General features: G+C 40.9%; 1 protein-coding gene across 1 annotated transcript in view; it reads left to right on the top strand.

Moving 5' to 3' along the window:
* The window catches only part of LOC137562326 (dynein axonemal heavy chain 3-like), a 1,996,682-nt gene that overhangs the window by 1,845,449 nt on the left and 124,364 nt on the right, over positions 1-26,869 (top strand). Inside the window, exons 68-69 of the mRNA XM_068273663.1 lie at positions 7,680-7,805; positions 15,595-15,772. Of these exons, the coding sequence (XP_068129764.1) occupies positions 7,680-7,805; positions 15,595-15,772 (304 nt within the window). The remainder of the gene's footprint in view (positions 1-7,679; positions 7,806-15,594; positions 15,773-26,869) is intronic.

Below are 26,869 nucleotides of genomic sequence, written 5' to 3'. Positions count from 1 at the left end.
CAGTTCAGTAAATATTTGGGCCCATATGTAATTCCCTGTTTTTCCTAAGTTTTCTCCTAGGTGATATTTTCACACCTTGCCAATAAAATGCATTTTAAGCCACCGGCAAGCAAGAAAATACTAAAATTAATTTTCATAGTACTTTTTCACCCACAGTACTTTTTGGTACTTTTTTGATTACAAAATGCTGAAAAGTTATTTTAAAAAGAAGTTGAATAATTATCTCCTAGGAGAAAACCCAGGTGAAAAAGTTAATTGCATATGGGCCCAGGTGTGAAAAAGTGGCAACACTATGAGTACTTAAAATCAACGGACATCTGAAACCTGCAGCAGATATCTACACTACCTATCCAAAAAAAAAGGGTCACCACTTATACTTAACAAAGTACATAGGCACAAGCCTCCCACTGTATAATTACTGCATGAATTATTACATTATGTGCTCAAAAAAGTGGTCAGCTAACAACCTAAATCTAATGAATGACCAGGAGAAATTGAGAAAGAGGGGTTCAGGGTGCATGAGACATCATTTTCACAAATGAATTGGCCACCACAGAGTCCAGAACTTAACCCCATTGGAGTTAATCATAAAATAAAATAAAAAAATCAACAGCTAAACTATCCCATTTACTCTAGCACACATGCTCAACATTACTACTTAGAAATGTAATGGTATAGTGCCTAACATTTACTAAAAGTTGATCCATGGGTACCTGAAATACTGGCGATTCAAAGACATTCAACATAATTATATGTAACAGGCGATTCTAAGGCTGTGGGTTTACACCACCTGCTTCAGCACCTGGTGCTAAAGTGAACATTGCTTTGGCTGTGCCGCAGGGCACGAGAAACCGTTATGGATGAAGCAGTAGACTGGGCACTGGTACTGAAACTCAATTAATGAACCTGTCAAAATGAGAGTAAAGTAGTGATCAGGAGAAATAAGGTAGGAGGATGGATTACAGTGAGGTTTGTTTTATTTGTTAGGGTTACAAGGTTAAGATTAAGTGTTAGAGATCCCGGAAGGAAGGAAGCTGTGCTTATGTATCAGAAAGGAAGTTTTTGGCAGGAAGGTGGTTCTTGCAAAGGGAAAAGTCAAGGTTAGGCAAAAGGAAGGAGTTATTCATCAAAAAGAATCTAAAAATGTATCTCTATTTTCCCAAAGAGAAAAAATCTTTGTACTATGAACAATGTACTTTGAACAATGTTTGTACTAAAAGAAAGTAATCCTTTAAAGGGATACTGTAGGGGGTCGGGGGGAAAATGAGTTAAACTTACCCGGGTCTTCTAATGGTTCCCCGCAGACATCCTGTGCCCACGCAGCCACTCACCGATGCTCCGGCCTCGCCTCCGGTTCACTTCTGGAATTTCAGTCTTTAAAGTCTGAAAACCACTGCACCTGCGTTGCCATGTCCTCGATCCCGCTGATGTCACCAGGAGCGTACTGCTCAGACACAGACCATACTGGGCCTGCGCAGTATGCTCCTGGTGACATCAGCAGGATCGAGGACACAGCAACGCAGGCACAGTGGTTTTCAGACTTTAAAGTCTGAAATTCCAGAAGTGAACTGGAGGCGGGACCGGAGCATCGGTGAGTGGCTGCGCGGGCACAGGATGTCTGCGGGGGACCATTAGAAGGCCCGGGTAAGTTTAACTCATTTTCCCCCTACAGTATCCCTTTAGGCTGGTTTCACAGTAAGACGTTACAGGCGCACGTTAGAGCAGCCTGTAACGCACCCCACTGCACAGCAATGAAAAATCAATGGGCTGTTCACAGCGCCCACGTTGCGTTACAGTGTAACGCTGCGCCATTATATAACGTACTGCATGCAGTACTTTGTAAGCGGCAGAGCCGCGTTAGACTGTTTGCACATGCTCAGTAACGTTGGGGAGGAGCGGAGAGCGGCCAGGCACATGGCTAATTAATATTCACTGCACTCAGTGACGTGCAGTGTTTACTTCCTGGAGCGGCCGCTCTGTGCGGCGATTGGCCGGCGGGACCACGTGATGCCGCATGCGTCCAAGAGTGCGCATCACGGCATCACGGACGCCAGAGTGAGCTGCACAACGCGGCTCACTCTGACATCCACAGCAGGGAGCACCAGGCGTTGCGTTAGGGGCACGTTATGCGACAATAACGTACCCTAAAACGCAACGTCCTGGTGTGAAACCAGCCTTAAGATTCAGAGTCAAGAAGTGGGTTTACACAAAGTTGCCAGTTAAGGTTAGCAATCAGGAAAAAGAGGTTTTTTTTAAAGGGATAAATTAATATTAGGCAAAGGGTAGACCACAAAACCGCAAACAAAAAACAGGATGTCTCATGTGACAAGGCTTGATTGAACAGCCTAATTCTGATATAGTTGAAATTCGGTTTTCCGCAGGCAAATACCAAATTTTGCTTTCCAGTTTTTGAGTTCCAAAGGCATTTTCTTTTGAAGTCAATGAGGGCGATTTTCACGGTTAATAGCCAGTGTTGTGATTAATTATGTCCAAATAACAATTTTATAACATTATTATACATCATAATACTAACAACCTCTTACTGTGTATGGCAGCAAACACATAAGCTTAATGTTACTTAATTCCAATTTTTTTTTAGAAAACTATAGGTCAGCAGTAATTACTTTGAACTGCATATTAGATCACCTTTCAGTTTCCTTCGTCAAACCGAAGATCAATAACTTAAAGTGAAACCTATCAACAGAAAGAATTCTGTAATAAACATGGGAGCAGCATGTGACAAATCTGTCTCCGTCCTGGAATTGTTTAATTTATTACACTGCTGGCAGCCTTTGTAATTACTTATGGAAGGGTTACTGGCAAGTGTGGAGCAGATGACATTTTCTTATGAAAATCTGGTATCCGAATCCAAGCTTATTTTATTTTTCTAAGACGTTCATTTGCTTTATTAAACCTACTACATAACAGATTTCTCAGCCAATTGGAACTGACCACAGGAATCCCCAATAAATATGTATGTGCTTTTTGTGGATGAGAAATACCATTTGCAAATGGCATCCTGGCAATTATAATGGAACACAGTGTGCTATTGTATTTCTCTAATTATACAAGGGTGTCATATAAAATAAATATGTAAGCTATGTTAATCTACAGTTATGGACTTTAGGGGAGAATTGTTGCAGTAAACAGAGTTCATCACATTAATTGCAAAATCAATTGGCATTTAGTGGCCTGTAGAGCTGCTTAAATTGCAAATTAACAGAGGCATTTTAGCAGGAATCACAGGAGACAGCTGACAGTGGGGATGAATGCATGAGTAATATACAAACAAAGGGAGAGATGTATAGAAGGAATTTGTGTTCAATTTACAATAACTATAATAAAAATAATGGCTTTTCAGATCAACCATATATACATTGGGCCTGATCTATTCACTTTTTCTTCTAAGATTATATTTTCTCCTAGATGATATTCCACATCTTACGCCAGCAAGCAAGAAAATTCTCATAATAATTTTGGCAGTAAATTTTGGCAGTACTTTTTCACCAACTTTTTGGTAGTTTTTCAAATCAGAGTGCTGAAAAGTGAAGAAGATGAAAATAATCACCTTTGAGAAAACATAGGCGAAAAGGTGAATTTGATTGGGCTTATTAAAGAGAACCTGAACTGAAAATAAAAAGTCAAAATAACCATGCACGTGTCATACTTACCTCCTGTGTAGTCTACTCCTCAATCCCTTTCTCCTCTCCTGCGTCCCATTTGTCCACTGTGATCAATGGAATTCTCCGTCCTCCATTTTTAAAATGGCCATTACCCCATAACAGCTTCCTGGTCAGCACACTGTTAAACTGAAATATCACCCACTTGAGCCATAGGGAAACATGGATATTACCTTGCACATTCAGTTGTAACTGACAGCTGCTGATATATAACTGACAGCAACTGGTATATTTAAATTCTGACAAAATATTGTCAGAACTGGAAGGGATCACTGTAAGAAGAAAATAGTGAGATTACTAAGTAATATTTATTTGCAGCTACGTCATATGTTTATTTTAAATAATTTTACTCGCTTCAGGTTCCCTTTCAGTGCTTAACAGACAGTCAGGCTAATTTCACACATGGTGCTGTGGGACTGTCCTGCGGCAGGAGACCCTGCACCATTGCATGTTTAAATCACCCTGCGGCAGAGTGCAACGACAGGGTGATTTGCTTAGCCCCGCCCTGCTCAGAGAGTTGCTCTCTGCTACACAGGAAGTATGTCACTGAATTTTGAATGCTCAGCGCATGCACACTGCACTGCTATTGCAACAATCTAAATAGATTGTTGTGGTGCCATTGACGCCAATGCAATGGCATGCCGAGTGGTACCGCTCGGCAATGCACTGCAGAGTATGCATCGTCTCTGTGTTGTTCGGAGAACTTGCATTGCGTTGCTTCTACAGATACTGTGGCCAGTCTCATAGAGACTAATAGCCACTGCAATGAGCTGCCGCATGGAAGCAGCGGGGGAGAGTACCACGATGCACTGAACACTGTATGTGTGAAAGGGGCCTCAGGGTTTCATTAATATAATTGTGAAAACTAATGTCTCCACTTTTTGGCAATATGCAACGCATTGAACTTGGACGTTATTTAGCCCTGCGTTTGGTGCACCGTTTTCATCACACAGTGATAGAACGAAAATGGCGCATGCGTAAAAAAAAAAATAGAATGAAAATGGCGCATGCGTAAAAAAAAAAAACATTACTGAGCATGTGCAAACAGTCTAACGCAGCGAAAAACGTGTATAACGCATAGCATGCAGCACTTTAATTTAACGTGCAGCGTTAGACACCAACGCAACGTCTGCACTGTGAACAGCCCATTGATTGATGCTGTAATTTATTGTGCGTTATATGTTGTTGTAACGTGTGACTTTAACGTCACACTGTGAAAGAGCCCTAAAAGGTGATTGAGTTGGACTTTAAATAATTGAAGCCACATGAATAGACCCACAGCAAAATTTATATTTAAAGGACAACTGAAGTGGGAAGAAGAGGGAGGCTGCCATCAACAGCCCTGTGGATCTATTTGGCTGCTGTAGTGTATGAATAACACCATAAACAAGCATGCAGCTAATCTTATCAGATCTGACAATAATGTCAGAAACTCCTGATCTGCTGCATGCTTGTCCAGGGTCTATGGCTAAAAGTATTAAAGGCAGAGGACCAGCAGGATAGCCAGGCTACTGGTATTGTTTTTATCCCTCTTACTACAGTTGTCCTCGAAAGGGAACCCGGGTGAGATACATATGGAGGCTGACCTATTTTATTTCCTTTAAGGCCTTGTTCACATTATAAATCGCAAGCATAGTGCGTTTTATTGAGCTTCTTTCAAAGCGCTTTTCCCTGCGCTTTGAGCTTAGCGCTTTTCTAAGCGCTTTTGCTGAGCAATTGAGATTTTCACTTCCTGAGGTCAGTCAAGAAATGAATTCTTTATCCCGGAAAAGAATAAATACAATGGGGTTGATTCACTATAACAAATAGTGTGCCTTATCAGAGTTAGTGTGCCTTATCAGAGTTAACACGCCTTATCAGAGTAGCATAGCGAGCGTTACGAACTATGCTTTTGCTATAATGGAAGGTATAGGAAAAGTGCAAAACCTTGAAAAAGCGCTTTGTAAAGTGATTTCCCCAGCGCTTTTAAGAATAAATACAGTGGGGCTGATTCACTATAACAAATAGCATGCCTTATCAGAGTTAACATGCCTCATCAGAGTTAACACACCTTATCAGAGTAGCATAGTGAGCGCTACGAAGTTATGCCTGCTAATTGGCAATGACGAGAGCTCCGCTCATCCTGCCCTGAGCTCCTGCGGGTCCAATCACTTTAAGGGACATTATCCCCGCACTTTGATTGGCCCAATAGGCTGTGTGTCAAGTTTCCTTTCAAGTGACAGGCAGCCTATTGGGCCAATCAAAGTGTGGAGATGTCCTTTAAAGTGATTGGACCCGCAGGGGCTCAGGACAGGATGAGCGGAGCCATTGTCAATTAGCAGGCATAACTTCATAGCGCTCGCTATGCTACTCTGCTAATGTGTGTTAACTCTGATAAGGCATGTTATTTGTTATAGTAAATCAACCCCACTGTATTTATTCTTAAAAGCACTGGGGAAATCACTGTATAAAGCGCCTTTTCAAGGTTTTGCACTTTTCCTATACCTTCCATTATAGCAAAAGCGCTCAGAAAATAGTACATGTAGTGCGTTGCTCATGCTCATATGTAAACACTCTCATAGGAAATCATTGCACCAACGCTTTTAGGGTGATTTCTAAAATCACCAGCACTTAAAAAAATCTGCAAATACTCCTAGTGTGAACAAGCCCTTAAACAATGTAGATTGCCTAGCTGTTCTGCAGATCCTCTGCCCCTTATACTTTTATCAATAGACCTTGAATAAGAATGCAGATCAGATGATGCTAGCTGCATGCTTTTTTTCAGGTGTGCGACTCAGACAGATACTACTGACTGAAAAGGTCAGCATGCCTGCCAGGCAACTGGTATTGTTTAAAAGGAAATGAATATGGCAGCCTCATATGACTCTTACCTCTGGTTTCTTTAGGCTACTTGCACACCAAGACGTTGCGTTAGGTGCTATGTTAAGGTCGCATAACGTGCACCTAACGCAAGGCCTGGTGCTCTTCGATGTAGACGTCAGAGTGAGCCGCGTTGTGCAGCTCACTCTGGCGTCCATGATGCCGTGATGCGTACTCTTGGACGCATGCGGCATCACGTGGTAACCACCGGCCAATTGCCGCACAGAGCGGCCTCACCAGGAAGTAAACACTGCACGTCACAACGTGCAGTGAATATTAATTAGCCATGTGCCTGGCCGCTCTCCGCTCCTCTCCAACATGACTGAGCATGTGCAAACAGTCTAACGCGGCTTAAGCCGCTGTAACGCTACAGTATGCTGCACTTTCGGAAGAACGTGCAGCGTTACATGTAACGCAACGTGGGCAGTGTGAACAGCCCACTTGTGTTACATTGCTGTGCGTTGGGGGAGCGTTACAGGCTGCGTGCGCCTGTAACGTCTTAGTGTGTAAGCAGCCTTAAAGCAGCCCCCAATATGTTCTGATGTAACTCAGGTGAGAACTGCTAACTTATGCCACAATCTTGTAGACATTTTCTCCAACCCCAAAGTGTCCTTGGTGGGAATACAGAACCCCAGCGCTGCAATTTTAACCTGCTAGCCACTCAACTGCTCTAGTGACTGATATAACTTCACATATATTTTTTAAATATTTCTATACACAGCAGCCCAGATTTCCCATTCATTTCCTTTGAGAGCTAGTTTCAGGACAGATTATACGGGCTTGTATTCTGAAGCCAAGCATGTCCTGCTTTTAAATTTGATATAATAGAACTTGGGATTTGTAATTAGCTTTGACATTGTAAAACACACTTCTCACAAATTTAATATCCAATTTCAAAAAGAAAGTCAAATGTATTTCCATGGGTTTGTGTGAACTTTGTTTATGCATAGATGCTGCAGGCTACAAATTCATTTTCTGCAGAGGTACCGGGGGAATGGAGAAGGTACCTTCACTGATGTGACTTATTATTCACAATGGATCTGTGTACAAAAGGACTGTTTACTGAGAGTAATGGTGGGCTGGTTACTGTACAGCATTTCCAAACCAGTAATTACATAGTGATTTCTTTCTCCTATTCAGATAACACAGTGGAAAAACATATATGACTCTTCCCACCCTAATGAGATGGAACTACCAGACCCATGGGAGGATCTGTTGACTGATTTTCAGAAGCTGCTGGTTCTCCGTTGTGTAAGACCAGACAAGGTAAATGGATTTTTTTTGCTATACTTGGCTCTGCTGCATAAACTATGGTTTTCAAAACACTTTTAAATGAGGAAGTATACAGCTAGTTATCTTCTAAAGTGACCCTGGAGTAAACTAGGGAAATATGAATTGAGCACATAATAATTGGCTATATAATTAGAGGTTACATACAGTGATAACTGCATGCCTGTATTTTCAGCAGTCCCAGAGATTGGAAAATATATATGTGTATCTGAACCACCTGCAGCTAGTACAGAATGCTGCTGCAAAGCTGTTAACAAGCCAACCCCCCTTCAAATTTGGCATGCTAACATTCAAATCTCTACACAATCTAGGCCCTGAATAGCTGAAGGATTGGTTGCAACTGCATCATGCCTCCCACAAGCTCAGATCAACAGCATCTAATAACTTGACCACCCCCAGAGTCCAATTCAAAACCTTTGGAGCTAGAGCCTTCTGTCTTGCTGCCCCTACCCTTTGGAATGCTTTGCCACACTAAATCAATATAGCTCCAACCCTGAAGGCGTTTAAATCAAAACTGAAAAACCACCTGTTTAGTTTGGTATTTATGATCACATAACCTTTTCCACTGTAATACAGTACAAACCACAACTATGTACTGATCTGAGAGACGTTTATGGGCTTTGGGTCCTATGGGAGAAAAGCACTTTGCAAATGTTTTGTTGTGGTTGAGTGTAAATTGAGTTGAGCTCCAGAGCTTTTATGTTGGTCAATAAAGTCATCCATCATATTAATGGACCAATAGGAAGGCTTAAAAAGCCTAAGGGTTGATGGAAGGAGGGGTCCTGCTGTTCCCTTTTGTAGCAAAAAAAGATAAATGTAAATAGATAGCTAGAATGTATAAAAACTAACAGGAATTTTGGAATTAATACACAAACCAGTAGTATGCTGTAAAGCCTGGTTTCATGTACAGATTACATGGTGATCTTTAACAATAAATACCTGAGTCTTTAAAGCAAGCATGTTATATATGTATATGATTAATGTTATATTAAAACTAAACATGCTAAGATAGAAGAATAAAAATAGCCAGCGTTTGTAAAATAAGCATGCAAGGGATACACAGCTTCATATACAGTAAACGTATGCACAATTACACACACATTTAGCTTTGATATCAAAGAAATTTACTCATGTAGCAAATTAACACATGAAATAATGCTTAACCACTTCCGGATTCCGGGTGGTTTGGCTGATCTGTGCTGCGGGGGCTCTTCAGCCCGCAGCACAGATCAGAAATCAGGCAGGGCGATCAGACCTCCCCCCTTTTTTCCCCACTAGGGGGATGTCCTGCTGGGGGGGTCTGATCGCCGCCGCGCTGCTGTGTCTAGCGGGGGGGGGGGCTCCTCAAAGCCCCCCTCCGCAGCACTAGTCCTCCCTCTGCCTCCTTCCCTCCCTCTCCCGTCCCCTGTGTGCGGCGCAGGACGGAAAGCCGTCCTGCGCCGGATAGGATAGGCTTTAGCCTATCAGATGCCGGCGATCCCTGGCCAATCAGAGGCCGGGGATCGCCGATCTCCTCTACGGCGCTGCTGCGCAGCAGCGCCGTATATATGTAAACACCGGGGAAGATCTTCCCCGCGTGTTTACATTTACCCTGCGAGCCGCGATCGGCGGCTCGCAGGGTGTTCACAGGGACACCCTCCGTGAACTGACATGGAACGGTTTCCATGGAAACCACTTCAGGATTCAGGGGCGTAGTTAAGCGTACGCAGAATCCTGAAGTGGTTAATTAGCAAAATGTGTGATTGTGCTTTTATGCATCATGCACTAAATATTACACGTTGGTCACATGGTAAAAAATACCTTTGTACCTTAAAGTGGACCTGAACTCTTGCACAGAACAGAAGGAAAAGATAGAGAAACACACCCTGTATGTATTTAGAGAGTTTAGCCTGTCTAATTCCCCCTCATCTGTGCCTAATCACCACCATAATTTGATCTCCCAGCTGTGTCAGCTCAGGAATGTCCTCTGCAATGGTAGAGCAGCTAATGTGTAAACATAGAATGTTGCAAACAATATGTAGAGGTCCGCACTGCTTCAAAATTAATCTTAGTTTATTCAAAAAGTAAAAAAGACATACAGGGTAAAAAGAACTGTAGGGCAAGACAGTCCACTGTTCCAGGCTCTCGCCTTTCTTCAAGTTGCCCAGTTCTGAAGACAGAGTTCAGCAGAGTTCAACACACACACACACACACACACACACACACACACACACACACACACACACACACGGCCGCTGACCAAAGAGCATCAGTCAAGATTTTTCGTTTCTGACTTTGCTGACGAAGGCCTGGTGAACACCAAAACCCGCTAGCAGATTTTGAAACGCTTTTTCTTATTTTTCTGTAGCGTTTCACCTAGCATTTGGCGGTTTTGGGAAGCATTTTTGGTGTAGTAGATTTCATATATTGTTACAGTAAAGCTGTTACTGAACAGCTTCTGTAACAAAAACACCTGCAAAACCGGTCTGCACTGCCGGTTTTCCTATACTTTACATTGGAGGCAGAAACGCCTCCGCAATCCAAAAAATGCCTCACCCCGGGAGTATGTGTTTCAGCAAAACGCCTCCCGCTCTGGTGTGAGCTACCCCATTTAGATACATTGACCAAGCGTATCCGCAGCCGCAAGCGGCTGCAAAAACGCGAAAAAACCCGCTCGGTGTGCACCAGCCCTAATAGGAGATTCTTTCTGGACATGGGGGTGTGGTTTGCATAGTAAGTAGCAGTTCCCCATCAGGTCCACTCATTTACATCTCTTTCCTGATTGGATGATGTGGTGTGAACTGAACTCTGTCTTCAGAACTCGGCAACCTGTAGAAAGGCGAGAGCCTGAAACAGTGGACTGTTTTGCCCTACAGTTCTTTTTAACCTGTATGTCTTTTTTACTTTTTCAATAAACTAATTTTGAAGCAGTGCGGACCTTTACATATTGTTTGCAAGTAAGATTCTGTGATACCCGGGATACCATCTCTGCACGCTTTACCAGATCTTCTGGTAACTAGCCAGAGAGTGCGGTCTCACAGCTATATAAACATAGGATGTTAACAATATGTCTGCTTCCGTGAACGCAGAAGGTAGACACACTGCATATTTATTGCAGGATTTGTATCAGATGTAACAAAGAAATGTTTTTCTTTAAGGTCCGCTTTAAACAGTATGAAGCAAAAAGTCAAACTACAATTATTACAATTTATTAGTTAACTCTGCACTGACTGTCATGTATATATTCAGTAAAGAATTTGTCAAGACTAAAATATAGGGGCTGCCATTGATACCTTACTGTATGTTGAGGCTGGAAGCTGCAGGGCTTCCTCTTTTCTTACTGCCTTTTATCTCTGCGAGTCACTGACATGGAACCAGTACAGAGGTCATTTCGGATTACTGACTTGCTAAATAGTGAAGCATTGATACGGATGACATCCCTCGCATATTTAAAAGCAGGTCAACAGTGACATCCTGCACTTTTCTGTCTGGAAAGGTTCCCTTTAAACAGCACAAAAAAGGCAGCCAGTAGCTTGATAGGTAAAAACTGTATGTAATAAATGTCACAGCAATGGTATGAAAGTGAAACCTTGAAGCATATTAAGGGAAGGGTGGTGGGGGGGGGGGGGGGGGAATAAGCTAAAAATCTGATCACACTGCTACGGGTAACCTATTAAAAATCAATTTTGCTTGCAGTAGACACAGCTTTTGAAATAAATGGAAAAGTCCAGCAGCTGATCCTTTCTTTTAAGGAGCAGCAAAGGACATAATGAAAATTTGATGTGCAAGCAATGGAAAATGTAAGTGAAATGTGCTTTCGACAAGAGAAAGCAGCAGGCTTTCCTCAAACCATGCCAACTCTTTCTGATGGTGAAGAGTGGCACTCAGAAGCCCTTGTTGTGTTTATTGTCCTTTCCCCCAAAAAAAAAATTACAGCAGGGAAGAAAGAGCAGATGTTGATTCCCAATATTTTATAGCAACTCGGTGGTACCTCTCTCCATCACAGCCAAACTTTCTGTGGGGGATATTTTTGAAGAGTAAATAATTAGGTCAGATCTATTAAATGAGAGCAGAACTTCAACTCATTTGAAGAGACTTCAGACTGTGTGTCTTTGCTGTGTCCAATATGTGACTAATATCAATAAATTAACTCCGTAGGATATTCGCTAAGCCGCAGAAATGAAGATGCACTGTGATGCATCACACGTATTACCTTCAGGGAGGATTACAGGCAATCTAGCATCTCTTTTTGCTCTAGTTCTGCACAAGTTAATATTAAGAACTTAGTTTCAGGAAGTATTTTGTAGAAATAAACTTACAAAGACTGCAGGACTGAAAAATAAACAACTATACTAGAAGAGTCTCTGATACATTGTATGATACATAAAGCAGCGCAAATGTCTCAAAATACACCGCTTTTTCATGCAAATCAGTATAGTCTACATTCAGCAGCATTTAAGCCTTTAGTAGACAATTTATTTGGACGCTTGCAAGGGCTCCAGGCCAATTTAATTTAGCACATTTTTTTTATTTCTTGCTCCTAATTAGTACTGTTGTAATGTGTATTTATGGCCACTTGTCACTAGGGGGCAATGTGAGACAATAACAGAGGACTTCCGCTTTCAGTTTCTATATGTTCTGCTAGCAGAGAGAGATCAAAGCATTCCAAGAATTTACACCACAAGAAGTTCTGAGAGTTGAGGTCAAAAGCATTGCACTATCTCAAATGAGATAACTCCTTTGAAGCTGCTAATGCATTAAAGAGGAACTTTACTGGAAATAACTTCATGAATAAGATAGCTTATTTTTTTACAAAATTACTTTATAAAAATAGTCAATGTTTGCCAATTGTAAAATCTTTCTACACCGTTAACATGTTTTGCAGGAAACCACAAACATGCACAGGTGTTGTAGTTAGTCACAGCAGAGCTGATTACCTCTGTGGATTCCTACAAAACATGCACTGCTGGTGGCACTTGAAGAGAGGGTTGAAGTGGATCAGTTCAAATAGGTGCAGTTTGCAACTAGTACCAGGAAGATAATTTGAGCACTAGTTAAATTGCGGCCATGGTGGGTGCCAGAGTTCCGCTATACCATAGCTGAACGCTAGGTTTCAAAATTAGCAGCACGAGCAATGTGATTTAGTGGCAGGGAGACAGAATAGCGGTTATAGATAGCGGCAAAGAGTGAGTTGCAGCTGTAGCGGGTGCCAAAGTTCTGCTATACTACAGCTAAACTCCGGCTTTTAAAATTAGCAGCGAGGCAGAGCAGTATGTTTTTATGTCAGGGAGTCAGGATAGCAGTAATCAATAGCAGCGAAAGTTAGAGTTACATGTAGGTGGGGGAGTAGTGTTAGGCATAGGTGGGACAGTTAGTGTTAGGAGTAGATAGGAGAGTGGTAATGTGAGAGTTAAGTTAGGATAAATGATAAGAGTAAAGTTACTGATATTCTACTAACGGTAAAAGGAGATAGTAGAATATTGGTTGAGTTACCAATATTCTATTACAGTGTTTCTGAAACATGTTCTTTTGATTCCCCAGTGGTGCATGTTTTGCAGGTAACCTCACCTATGCGCAGGTGGGGTAATTAGTGTCTCAGCTAGGTGGATTCCATGTAGTTGAGACACTAATCACCCCACCTGTGCATAGGAGAGGTTGCCTGCAAAACATGCACAGTTGGAGTCACGAGGACAGGTTTGAGAAACACTGTTCTATTATGTTACATACATGCCCATTTTAATTTGTGGCTTTTTTTTTAAATGTACATGGTTGGGGAAAACTGGTTTAAAGTCACTGTCACAGTCTCATGAACTTTGAGAACTGTGTCCATTTTAATGAATAGGTAAGAGAAAACAAACTTCTTTGATTTGTTAAAGAGACTCTGTAACAACATTTTTAGCCTTAATTCTTTTATCCTATAAGTTCCTATGCCTGTTCTAATGTGGTCTGTCTTACTGCAGCCTTTCCTAGATGCACTGTCTCTGTAATAAATCTTATCTTCTTTCCTCTGTTGTCTCTGTCGGGCTTAGGCTGGAATGTGTGGAATGTGCAGCACTGCTTCTCATTGGCAGAAGCTATACACACCCTCTCCAAGCTCTGCATGAGTCACACAGTAAGCTGTTCTCAGGGTATCAAACTCTGGTTAGAAACCATGTTTTTTGTTTGTAAACACTGCATAAAAATGGCAATTACAAGCCAGGATTGCAGCAGGGAGTGGCATAAACAGCACAGAGGGGCCCAGGAGAACATAAGGAATAGAATGGTATGCTTTTTATTGTAAGAATTTTAGAGTACAGATTCTCTTTAACATCTTACGTTCATGTAAGTGAGAGGTGCTGCTGTCTCAGTCTGTGATAGGAATGTTAGCGCATTTATGTTTCAAATAGAGACTTAAATTAAACCTGAGATGAGAATAAAAAAAGATTTGATATTTACCCGGGGCTTCCTCTGGCCCCATAAGCACCTCTGAGTCCCTCACCATCCTCCTGAGAGCCTCTGTTCTTGTGCTATTGGTCCCAGTAAACTGGCTCAGCCGCACTAGTCGGGCTCTTCTGTGCATGCACGGAGGGGCTGTGCATGTGCAGAAGAGACCGACTGGCGCGACTGAGCCAATTTACTGGGACCCATAGCCTGAGAACTTGGGAGGATGGCGAGGGACTCAGATGTGCTTATGGGGCTGGAGAAAGCCCTGGTAAGTATAAAATCTTTCTTTATTCTCGTCTCAGGTACACTTTAAAACGTTTGCTAAATGGTATGCAGTTTACTGTACAGTATGCAGCATTGCCAGATGTGATGGATGCAGGTAAGGAAATCTGCTATTATCTTATTACAGTACATACAAGTAAAATTATAGATAAAAGAGCACTACAATTAAGTAGTAACGAAGATGTCATATGCAATGTATGAAAGACTTGTGATAGATTAGAGCTCTTCTGACCTCTTCTGTTTGGAGGTTGCAGCTGTATAAGCAAAGTATACAACTTAGATTTGTGACTTAAACATTGAGGTGACATTTCTTCTTGGAATTTGTGAGTCATTCTCATTAGCCAGAATTACCTGGTTACAGCCAAGACTGTTTATAAGTTATCTCATATAATGCTGCTAATTATAATGTGTCTAAAGTTAGATAAGTATTGACAATTACTGGCATTTTGAATGTTCAAAGCAAACTTAGTTATGATTTATAATGAAAGGTACAATGACCCTCATTCTGCTTAGGTGCATAAGATTTATTTTTAGCTTTGCCTACATCATCTATGCCAAAATATGATACGGTTTTAATATGTGTTAGTAATATTTAGTAACATGGCAATTTCTAATATTTTTGCTTTAAATTATTTAGTATAATTAAAAATTATTATTAACAATTAGCACCTATTGCCATGTTTATGATGATACCAAACAAATCCAGTATAATTTGCTAAGTGACAATTAGGGGCACAAATAATACTTTTGTTGTCACGCTTGATTCAGATCACCCAAATTCAATGCCAAATGAGTTGGGTCAGTGAGTCTATGAATAGCAGGGGATAAGCACAACAGCCAGGCAAGCAGCATTTTTCAAAAGGTAATACATTCCTAGTCTATAGACTCTCTTCCATTCAGTGCGGATCAGCTCAGCATTTCAATTTACATAAGCAAGGTAAGTAAACTGAAATATCATATGGCATCAATCCTTGCAATTTGCACAGCTAAAAGGATTACCTTTTATTCAGCAAAGGCAAAGTGTAACAAAACAAAAAACTTAAAAAAACTAAATTGTAACAAAATGTTGTCTTCTATGTAGATTATTCCTGCAGTCCAGCAATTTATCTCTAATAAGATGGGTCCAGCCTACATAGATCCACCAACCTTCGATCTGCAGCATAGTTACATGGACTCCACTTCCAGCACACCACTGATATTTGTGCTTTCATCTGGTGCTGATCCTTTGGAGTTATTGATGAAATTTGCAGAAGAAAAAGGTACTGACACATTTTTATTTCACAAAATCAAGTCTTTGCTCAGATTCTTAACAGATAAAGTTCTACAACATTTAAAAAAAACAAAAACCTGTTATGAGGGAAATTTCTGACTTTTAATATAAATTGAGCAACCTCTTAGCTGTTTCATTGATCAAAAGAAAAATGTGCAGGACCTGTATTTCAGAAAGCAGAAGCTTATTAGTTAATTATGTCAGATCTCATATGACAGAAGATTATTCATTTGCAAACTTCTAGGTATATACTACGTAAAGTGAGATCTTTATTTAATTAGGAGGTTCTTAATTTTGTTGCATTGGAACTACACAAAACAATGTGACCCCTATGCCTAAAGCCCCATATACATGCAAGATGAAACTAGGCTAAGGTGGACTATAATGACCACCTCTGCTGAGATTCCAGCATGTGTACAGCAGCTACCAACCCTCTTGGTTGCTCAGCCAGCGAGCCACCTGGTGGATTGATTTGGTAGAGCGCTGGTAGAGAACATTTTTCTGTTATCTCACCCTGTCCAGTGTGTAATGTCACAACCCTTTCACTCCATCGCAACCCCCATATTGCAGTAGAGAACATTGCTAGCCTGCAAGCTAGCTAGCAACACATCTTTACTGTATCAACCCTGCTGCAGGATCGAGTACCAATCCCTGCCACTCAACATGCCTTAACCAAAAAAAGTGTAATCAAAGACTGAAAGTATCAAGATGTATTATTTTATTAGAAGTGCCATTCATCTTTTAAAAGCGCTAGTGCAATGATACCCTATAGGTCCGTTCTCACTTGGGCGATTTGCGTTAATCGCCAAATGCAAATTTGTAGCCAGCACCTATTTCAGGTGATTTTCCGACGTTCGTGTTTAGTGCTATAGAAGTGCTAAACGTGATCGTGAAAAAAATCGCTAAGTGTGAATAGTGATTTTTTTTTTGTGTTAATCGCCATAAATCGCCAGAGCAAAAGGCTAGTAAAAGCGCTAGCGTTTTGCAAGTCTGAATCAGCCCTAATAGTGAAACATACATAGTCCATATAGGCTCTTGCAATTTTTTAATCTAGATTAATATTAGCTAATTAATTTGAACAGATTTGCAGTATCAAAACAGTAGCAATAATGTTTCAGGTAAGCAGCTGTACAATTCGCAGTCCACTTGCAGCAACTGTGCATCTAATACTTTACTCAACTGACACAAGATACGCAACTCCGCATGGCTTGATTCAGCAAACTTCTCTGGTACCAGTAACACCCCTTTTTAACTCCCATTGTAAGGATTTTGCGGCTTCCACTTTATCTCTAAATTCAAAAAGATTTAAAGCAAACCTGAAGTAAAAATAAACTTAAATGACAATTAATTGTATGGGTTTCACTAAACGTAATTATAACATAGAACTGAGTCTCATATTTTTATGTTCAGTTTAAGGGCTTCATTTTTAAGACCTAATTCTAAACAGCTGCCATGACAAATCCTTGCTCTGCTGAAAAGCAAACAGAAGTTTCGGCTCTTTGAACTTTTTTAGCAATAAAACCATATCACAAGCTTCTTTCACTCAGATAATATTCTTCTGGCTTTTATTTACTTTTTAGAAAACTGACTGAATTCATCAAGATGTTGGATAATCTCATTTGTATAGATAACAATGCTAGTTGTTTTTAAACTTGCTATCCTGCAAAACAGAGAGGGACTTTAGACAATTTCTAAGTAGACCTAGTACTACTTGTACATATGGTTATCTCATCATGTCATATTTGTCATTTTATGTGTGCTTTTGGAGTGAGCAAAGTTTTGCATTAATTTTGCTTCTAATTATGTGAATTAAAGAGGACCATTAATGAAGCATAACTGCTGTGGCATTTTTAAATGTTTTCCAAAGCTCTCTGGCCGCCCCCACCTGCTTGCCATGGCTCCCCCAGCTTGGCAGCTGGGGCCTAAATGACTGCTAAGCCTGGGGTGGGTTGCGGCAATGTGGGTGGAGGTGGCCACAGAGCCTTAGTAGACTTCGGTAAAAATGGGTGCAGCTATCCTGCAGATGAAGGGGGCAGATTTTCTGATGAATTATGGGTGAGCAGGTGAGTGATTAACCCTACCATCCACCGTTCTTTGTAGCAGTATGCCAGAGCCTTACATTACAGGCTCTGGTATATGCATATTTTCTACCAATGGTACTCTTTAACAAATTTTCTTGATTAGGGCATAAATTAAAGTTTTCAATTTCCACAACAGACTGTATATAAGAGTGTGGCACTCCTCCCAAATATCAGAATTACAGTGAAGAAAAAGTGTAAATAGAACATCTGATGTGCTCCTAGGGCATGTGCTTTGTCGATTGCTAGAAGGAAGAAACCAAATGGCTGTACTTGTAGAAAAGAATAGGCAGAGACATGCACCTTCTGTCCAATACGTGAAGCTTTCATTCCATTTGATGCACTATACAAGTATTGCATAGATCACCACTGATGTGTGCCTACTGGAGGCATTCAGTACAGCCGTGGGAGTGGAGGTGGGTGGCGGGCACAGAAGTGGGGCATGCGATAGCCATTTTGCATCCTACGGACTCTTGGTTAAACAGAATTCCACTTTGTCAGTGGAACCGCAGCGTGAGCACTGAATGCCTCCACTAGGCACACATCAGTGGTGATCTATATTACTTGTATGGCTCATTAAATGGAATGAATGTTTCACGTATTGGACAGAAGGTGCACATCTCTGCCTATTTTTTTCTATAAGTACATAAACTAAAGTTTTCTGAACTGTGATTCAGCTAGCTTTTACAGCCATTGCTAGCATGTGGCTTAGGGACTAAACCAGGAAATCCATCAGGTTTACAGCAGAGTTGTGTTTCTCTTTTTTTACGTAAAACATACACTTCTGCTGCTCCAATCTAGTTATTTAAAATGAACTAAAGAGAAAATAAACTTGACATAATAAAATGCATATAGCATAGATGATAAATAGAACATAACTAGTATAGAAAAGAGTCTCATGTTTCTATTTACAGTTTTATAGCTTTATTTTTAAGACTGCATCAGACTGTCACAGTTGCAATTTAGAATCCACACCATCCATCTACCTTCCAAGCTAAAAAGGAAGCAGAAGTAAGGACCCTTTAAACTCTCCTGCACTAAAACATTGTTATCACGTTACCTCTACTGGTCTCATCCTACCTTAGTGCAATCCCTGAGAAAAGCCAGGAGATGCCACATACCACACTGTATGAGCTCTGCTGAGTGAGTGTGGATTATCTCCTCCTAATTATGACGCTGCAAATGGTTCATCTCTATCTCTCTCTACAGTAGAAATGAGGAAACTTAGCTGGAAAACAAAGCTGGTTTATCTTATTCATCCCTAGCCTAATGCTTCCTGCATTCCTACATGAAATGTTAATATATTGCAAAAAGTCAATAACACAAGGACTGGCATTATGGAAAAACACATTACATGTGCTAATTTTACTCTAAACATTATTAAGATCGGATTCTTCAGTGAATTCCCATTTAAAATATTGAACAACCCTTTGAGAAGAATTATCACATTACTTCACAAACCTTTCAGATTTGACACCAATAAATGCCAATTTTACTCAAATTGTCAATAATGTAAGATTGTATAGAGAATTACTATTTATATTGTAGAATAATCCTTTGAGAAAATGATCACATTACTTCATAACCCAACATAAACCTTTGTGAACTGCCGCCAAATTAGGCAACAGGCATTGTGGCAAAATGGATCTTTTGGGTCTAACTGATATAATATATATCATAATATATATATATGTATGTATTGTAAACAACAGCTTCATACAAATGTCAATGGGGGCAATGATATTGTGTTAGAATTATCGCACTCATATGCAGAGAGATAGGGATAGCTAGATCGGTAGTGCACAATGGGGTTGATTCATTAATCTGTGTTGCTAAAGAAGCGCAGCTTAATTAGAGGAGCGCAACTTATGCGCACGCTAAGTACAGTAGTGCAGCTAGTGTGCGCTGCTAACTTACTCATGCTCCTTCTAAGTAACGGCCGCTCCACTGACTTTAAACCACAGTGGCTTTAATGGACGTGATCCTCATACTGATCGTCTCAAGTGACATGCATACGTCCATTAAAGCCACTGGACCCGCAGGGGCTCAGGGCGTGTTCAGTGAAGTGGCCACTACTTGGAAGGAGTGCAAGTAAGTTAGCAGCATACGCTATACTGCACTACCGCACATAGCATGTGCATAACTCACGCTCCTCCCATTAAGCTGTGCTACTTTAGCATTGCAAACTGATGAATCAACCCCAATGACTGTAATAGGCATGCTCCCCAACAATGCTAAAAACAAGAAAACAATATCTGCAAGTTGTCATTTCAAAAGGAAGAGATTCAAATGTACCTTTTGCCCCTTTTTAAGATTTTAGCAAGATCAGCATCTCTGTGGTGATGTGACATTCTCTGTCCACCCTCCACAGGAAGAAGATTCATTATTAAAATAAAGGCATTGGTCATTATTTGTATAATATGCCATAACATTACCTTGTATTTATGGAATGGTAGGGGCTCAGTATTGTAAAGTTTATAAATATTAGATTTCAGCTTTAACCTTCCTGGCGGTAAGCCCGAGCTGAGCTCGGGCTATGCCGCCGGAAGGCACCGCTCAGGCCCCACTGGGCCGATTTGCATAATTTTTTTTTGCTGCACGCCGCAGCCGCCCCCCCCCCCCAGACCCCGTGCGCTGCCTGGCCAATCAGTGCCAGGCAGCTCTATGGGGTGGATCGGAATCCCCTTTGACGTCACGAAGCCCTCCAGGAGATCCCGTTCTTTGAACGGGATCTCCTGATCGCCGATTGCCGGAGGCGATCGGAGGGGCTGGGGGGATGCCGCTGAGCAGCGGCTATCATGTAGCGAGACTTACATGAAAAAACAAAAAAAAAATTTAAAAAAAAAAGATTTGCTGCCCCCTGGCGATTTTTTTAGCAAACCGCCAGGAGGGTTAACACATTTTCAAAGCACATTTGAAGAGGGATATGGAGGCTGCCATACAGGGAGTGCAGAATTATTAGGCAAATGAGTATTTTGACCACATCATCCTCTTTATGCTTGTTGTCTTACTCAAAGCTGTATAGGCTCGAAAGCCTACTACCAATTAAGCATATTAGGTGATGTGCATCTCTGTAATGAGAAGGGGTGTGGTCTAATGACATCAACACCCTATATCAGGTGTGCATAATTATTAGGCAACTTCCTTTCCTTTGGCAAAATGGGTCAAAAGAAGGACTTGACAGGCTCAGAAAAGTCAAAAATAGTGAGATATCTTGCAAAGGGATGCAGCACTCTTAAAATTGCAAAGCTTCTGAAGCGTGATCATTGAACAATCAAGCGTTTCATTCAAAATAGTCAACAGGGTTGCAAGAAGCGTGTGGAAAAACCGAGGCGCAAAATAACTGCCCATGAACTGAGAAAAGTCAAGCATGCAGCTGCCAAGATGCCACTTGCCACCAGTTTGGCCATATTTCAGAGCTGCAACATCACTGGAGTGCCCAAAAGCACAAGGTGTGCAATACTTAGAGACATGGCCAAGGTAAGAAAGACAACCACCACTGAACAAGACACACAAGCTGAAACGTCAAGAATGGGCCAAGAAATATCTCTAGACTGATTTTTCTAAGGTTTTATGGACTGATGAAATGAGAGTGAGTCTTGATGGGCCAGATGGATGGGCCCGTGGTTGGATTGGTAAAGGGCAGAGAGCTCCAGTCCGACTCAGACGCCAGCAAGGTGGAGGTGGAGTACTGGTTTGGGCTGGTATCATCAAAGATGAGCTTGTGGGGCCTTTTCGGGTTGATGATGGAGTCAAGCTCAACTCCCAGTCCTACTGCCAGTTTATGGAAGACACCTTTTTCAAGCAGTGGTACAGGAAGAAGTCTGCATCCTTCAAGAAAAACATGATTTTCATGCAGGACAATGCTCCATCACACGCGTCCAAGTACTCCACAGCGTGGCTGGCAAGAAAGGGTATAAAAGAAGAAAGACTAATGACATGGCCTCCTTGTTCACCTGATCTGAACCCCATTGAGAATCTGTGGTCCATCATAAAATGTGATATTTACAAGGAGGGAAAACAGTACACCTCTCTGAACAGTGTCTAAGAGGCTGTGGTTGCTGCTGCACGCAATGTTGATGGTGAACAGATCAAAACACTGACAGAATCCATGGATGGCAGGCTTTTGAGTGTCCTTGCAAAGAAAGGTGGCTATATTGGTCACTGATTTGTTTTTGTTTTGTTTTTGAATGTCAGAAATTTATATTTGTGAATGTTGAGGTGTTATATTGGTTTCACTGGTAAAAATAAATAATTGAAATGGGTATATATTTGTTTTTTGTTAAGTTGCCTAATAATTATGCACAGTAATAGTCACCTGCACACACAGATATCCCCATAAAATAGCTAAAACTAAAACAAACTAAAAACTACTTTCAAAAATATTCAGCTTTGATATTAATGAGTTTTTTGGGTTCATTGAGAACATGGTTGTTGTTCAATAATACAATTATTCCTCAAAAATACAACTTGCCTAAAAATTCTGCACTCCCTGTATTTATTTCTTTTTAAACAATGCAATTTGCCTGACAGTCCTGCTGATCATCTGCCTCTTATAATTTTAGCCATAGACCCTAAACAAGCATGCAAATTGAAGTCTGACTAGATTAGCTGCATGCTTGTTTCAGGAGTGTGAATCGGGCAAAGAGATCAGCAGGACTGCCAGTTAACTGATATTGTTTAAAAGAAAACAAACACTCAGGTGCCCTTTAAAGCATTTGAGATGGATCCTGATCACCGTGTTTGAATGTTGGGGATCTTATGGAGCACAAAGTTAAAGGGGTGTCGCAGCACCCTAGGCAAGAAGGTACAGGAGACAAAAACGGGAGCCCAAATAGTGAAGTATGTTAGATATGAAAAGAGTGAAAAAAAGAAATTCAAAATACTACTCACAAAGGTGGGTTGCAAGGGGGCAACCAACCGCAGGAAGCAGGTGGAGACAATGAACCCGACTCCACACGGGGTGATCCAGCCAGACCTGGATGTGGTACGCTCTCCTTATGAAAAGTGACAGTGAACCTCTGTGGTAAGGACCACAGGTGTTCTGTCTTGACCCCTACAACAGGGGACATTGGGGGGTAAGTTAAGCACAGTGAAAGGGAAAAAGGCGGCCTGGTATGTATAAAATGGATTAAAACCAGTTTAAAATCGAATAAGGTGAGGTGGATTACCTCAATAACAAAATTCTTGTATGAACAAAGAGTTTTATTTAGCACAGGCAACCTCGTTTCGCGGGTCTCAGCCCACTTCCTAAGGCCAATCACAGTGCCAATTAGAAGAAAAACCAATAGTAAGGCTCCCTTTGCTATTGGTTTTGACACGGCTGTCCCCTCCATAGGCTGGGGAGTGATCGGCTGTCATAGGCTGAAGCCTATGACAGCTGATCATGCTGATTGGCTGGTGGGGGAGGGAGGGAGCAGGGCACAAAAAAAATAAAAAAAATTATATATATATATATATATATATATATATATATATATATATATATACACACAAGTTTAGTTAAAAAATAAAGAGATACATATTTATTAAAAAAAAAAAAACATCTGTGGGGCGATCAGACCCCACCAACAGAGCTTTCTGAAAAAAAGAGGGGAGGAATCACTTGTGTGCTGTGTTGTGCGGCCCTGCAGCTTGGCCTTAAAACTGCAGTGGCCTATTAAGCAAAAAATTGCCTGGTCTTTAGGGGGGTTTAGCACTGTAGTCCTCAAGTGGTTAAGTTCCCAGTGCAACATTATCCTTCTAGCCCACAGTTACCGTTTCCACATCACCCTGTTTTTCCTCCCTCTCTTATTACCAGCAATGTCTAACATCACCATCTGTGCAGACATCTACATTTATAATTCTCTAGAATCTAGTAGAGATCTCTTGCAGTTGTAATGTGATATTATATGCCTATTACAAACTATTACAGGTGTACACAGCTATGCCCTGTCCCTAGACCAATCATAAAAATGCTAGACTTTACAGATATTATCTACTTATTTATTTATATATTCCTTCCCTATTCAAAATGTAATGGACTAAACCTACATAATTGGCCTCCTTCCTTGCCATCTACAAAAAAGAAGCATTAGCTAAATATCCATTTGGAGTCTAATCAGATGCCTGTTTTAAATAACCATAAATTACATGGGTGGAAATGAGTGTTATTTTACTGGCTTTAACCTTCAAGGTAAACAAAAGGAGATGCAAAATGTAAAAAATAACAGCCAGCACATCATTGTCAGTATTACAGAATTAAGGCTAGAATGGAAAGCAAGAGTGGTAGTCAATTACACATTTGTGTGATGGAAACACCATTATTTCTGACAAGCTGCCAAGTTTCTGCTAGCTATTAGTGAAAGGATATGAAAACAAGCCAAATAATCACATTTCAATTTAGTCGGCACAAACTATCATTTCAGAATCTCAGTCTCGCCAATTTGATGTTTTTAGTGTATGCCTTTACAATGCTACTCTTAGCTGTGTCCTAGATTTGTCAAAGGGTGTAACATTTTACCACTCATTATCCCCATCCGTATAATTGGGAAACCTCAACATTCTTTCCTATTGTTGTATTGAATATACTGCACAAACTGTAGGGAAGAGCACTGACAGCTCTTACTTGGTTTATTGCCAGTTTGTTAGGCTGCTTGTTTATGTGATATTTATAAGTGGTAACTGTATCAGGTATAGGAGGATGATGCCAGTTAAACTTAATTGTCAATGATGTTTGTCTTCTTACGTCACTAGATGGTTTCTGTGTATTATAGACTTTATTCGGTACATTTTCTAGACTGCTAAAAGAAGTATATATAAACATCTTAAAATTAGTTGCTGTTTTTATTTTTTGAAAGCTCTGTACAGTATCCCAGTGATGTTATGCCTAGGCTACGATGTCTTGCAGCCTTTTGCCCCAGAGCACTCTGGGAGACAAAACAATCATTCCACAGTAATTCACCTTGCCAGTAGATGCTGTCATCTGTAATAGATTTAAGTATGTAAATGCAGGTGAGGAAATATTTGACAATGGACAAACATGGACTAAATCATTTATAAAGTAATATTGTAAAACAAATAAGTATTCCTATTAAGTTAGATTCAGTAAAATTCCTCTTTCAGTATTGTTAAAAAAAATGTCCTAAGTTGGATGGACAACTTATTTTAGTTCAAGTGTCCTACATAAATGGTTTGCAGTTAATGGAAGAATATTTATGATCACTTAGTAACTTACAGAATGGTTCCCTATAATGTAAGAGGTTCTGAAGTTTTTTGCTAAATGGTAAGTGTATGCTTATAAAGTCTGCTGTGTTAGTATAAATTATTTTTTCTCATGCATTATCAAATTATCTATGGATATTGTAGATGTACCAAAAGTGTTTTAACATCTGATGACAGAAAGAACAAAGTGTAAGATATTAAAGTGAGCCGGAACTGGCCCAAAACAAAAAGTTAGAAACTTACCTAGGTAGAGGGAAGCCTCTGGATAGTCATCCTCTACACCACCTTTTCCATACTTGGATGCTCTGAGCACATTCGCCAACAGCTTGTCAGATATGTTGTCAAGGCTGCACTCCCCAACATGTATGACCAGAGCCATATTGCGCCTGCACAAGTACAGCTATGGCTACATAGTAAACTAAAGCCACTTGTCCATGAATGGCTCCAAGCTACTGCACAGGCACAGGCATACTTGTGCAGGTGCCATATGGCCACACTCAGTCACAAAGGAAAAAATGTCAGAGGGTCCCTGCCAGCAGCAGTGGTGTCTAGGATGACACAAGAAACATCTGGCCTATCTGGGGGCTTTCTTTTCTACCTAGGTATGTATATAACTTTTTGCTCCCTGGCTATTGCTTTAAAAGGATCACCTTCTATATGTGCTGATTTCACATGATACCAGTGCAAAAATTCCAGGTTCACTTGCTTATTAAAGGTGGCCATACACTGACTGATATTTCCTGCAGATCCAGTTACTATTTTAAACTGGCTTGGAGGTCACTAGATCACTGACAGATTTGGTCAACATAAAATGTGATTGGGGAGAGGGGAGGGGTGATGGCGGTTTGTCAGCTGTCTAGTTTTACATGCCATCAAGCAGCATATCACTAGGGTTCCCGGGTACTGGAACATTTTAAATTAAACCTTTGGTATGTCCTTGCGATTCCTCACATCTTCAGACAACACTAACTGAGATTTCATTATTTACAGAAATATTATTATTATTATTATTTTTTATTTATATAGCGCCAACATATTCCGCAGCGCTTTACAAAGCACAATAAGACGACAAGGGGAACATAGATACAACTAACAAATATACAGCAGAGTTCCAAGCAGCACAAATATTGTTACAAAAACAGTAAACATTAGGAGAATGACCCTGCCCTTGCGAGCTTACAATCTAATGGGTAGTGGGGGACATACTAGGTAAGGGGGTGGAGGATGGATGAGGCAGTGATTCTTTGCCTCTGATTACATTGTGACAAATAAGTAAATAAAGGGCTATAGAATGTTATAAGCTTGTCTGAAAAGGTGTGTTTTAAGAGTGCGTTTGAAGATGTCCAGGTTTGGAGCATGACGTACAGGCTGTGGAAGAGAGTTCCAGATAAGGGCTGATGCTCGTGTAAAGTCCTGGATGCGAGCATGAGAGGAGGTGATCAGCTTAGAGGCCAGGAGAATTTCTTGGGAGGAGCGAAGGTTGCGGGAGGGACAATATCTTGAGATTAGTGAGGAGATGTATGGAGGAGACAACTCGTGGAGGGCTTTGTATGTTAGAGTCAGGAGTTTGAACTGGATCCTCTGGGTAATGGGTAACCAGTGGAGAGAATGGCACAGTGGGGCTGCATCAGAAGAGCGTGTGGAAAGGTGAATGAGGCGGGCCGCTGCATTTAGAAGGGATTGGAGAGGAGCTAGTCTGTTTTTTGGTAGGCCACAGAGCAGGGTGTTGCAGTAGTCCAGGCGGGAGATGATTAAGGCATGAACAAGCATTTTGGTGGCCTCTTGTGTGAGGAAGGGACGGATAC

The sequence above is a fragment of the Hyperolius riggenbachi genome, chromosome 3 (assembly GCF_040937935.1).
Source record: "Hyperolius riggenbachi isolate aHypRig1 chromosome 3, aHypRig1.pri, whole genome shotgun sequence".
Classification (NCBI taxonomy): Eukaryota; Metazoa; Chordata; class Amphibia; order Anura; family Hyperoliidae; genus Hyperolius; species Hyperolius riggenbachi.
The sequence above is the reverse complement of the archived record's forward strand: the minus strand, read 5'-3'. Positions and strand labels throughout refer to the sequence as shown.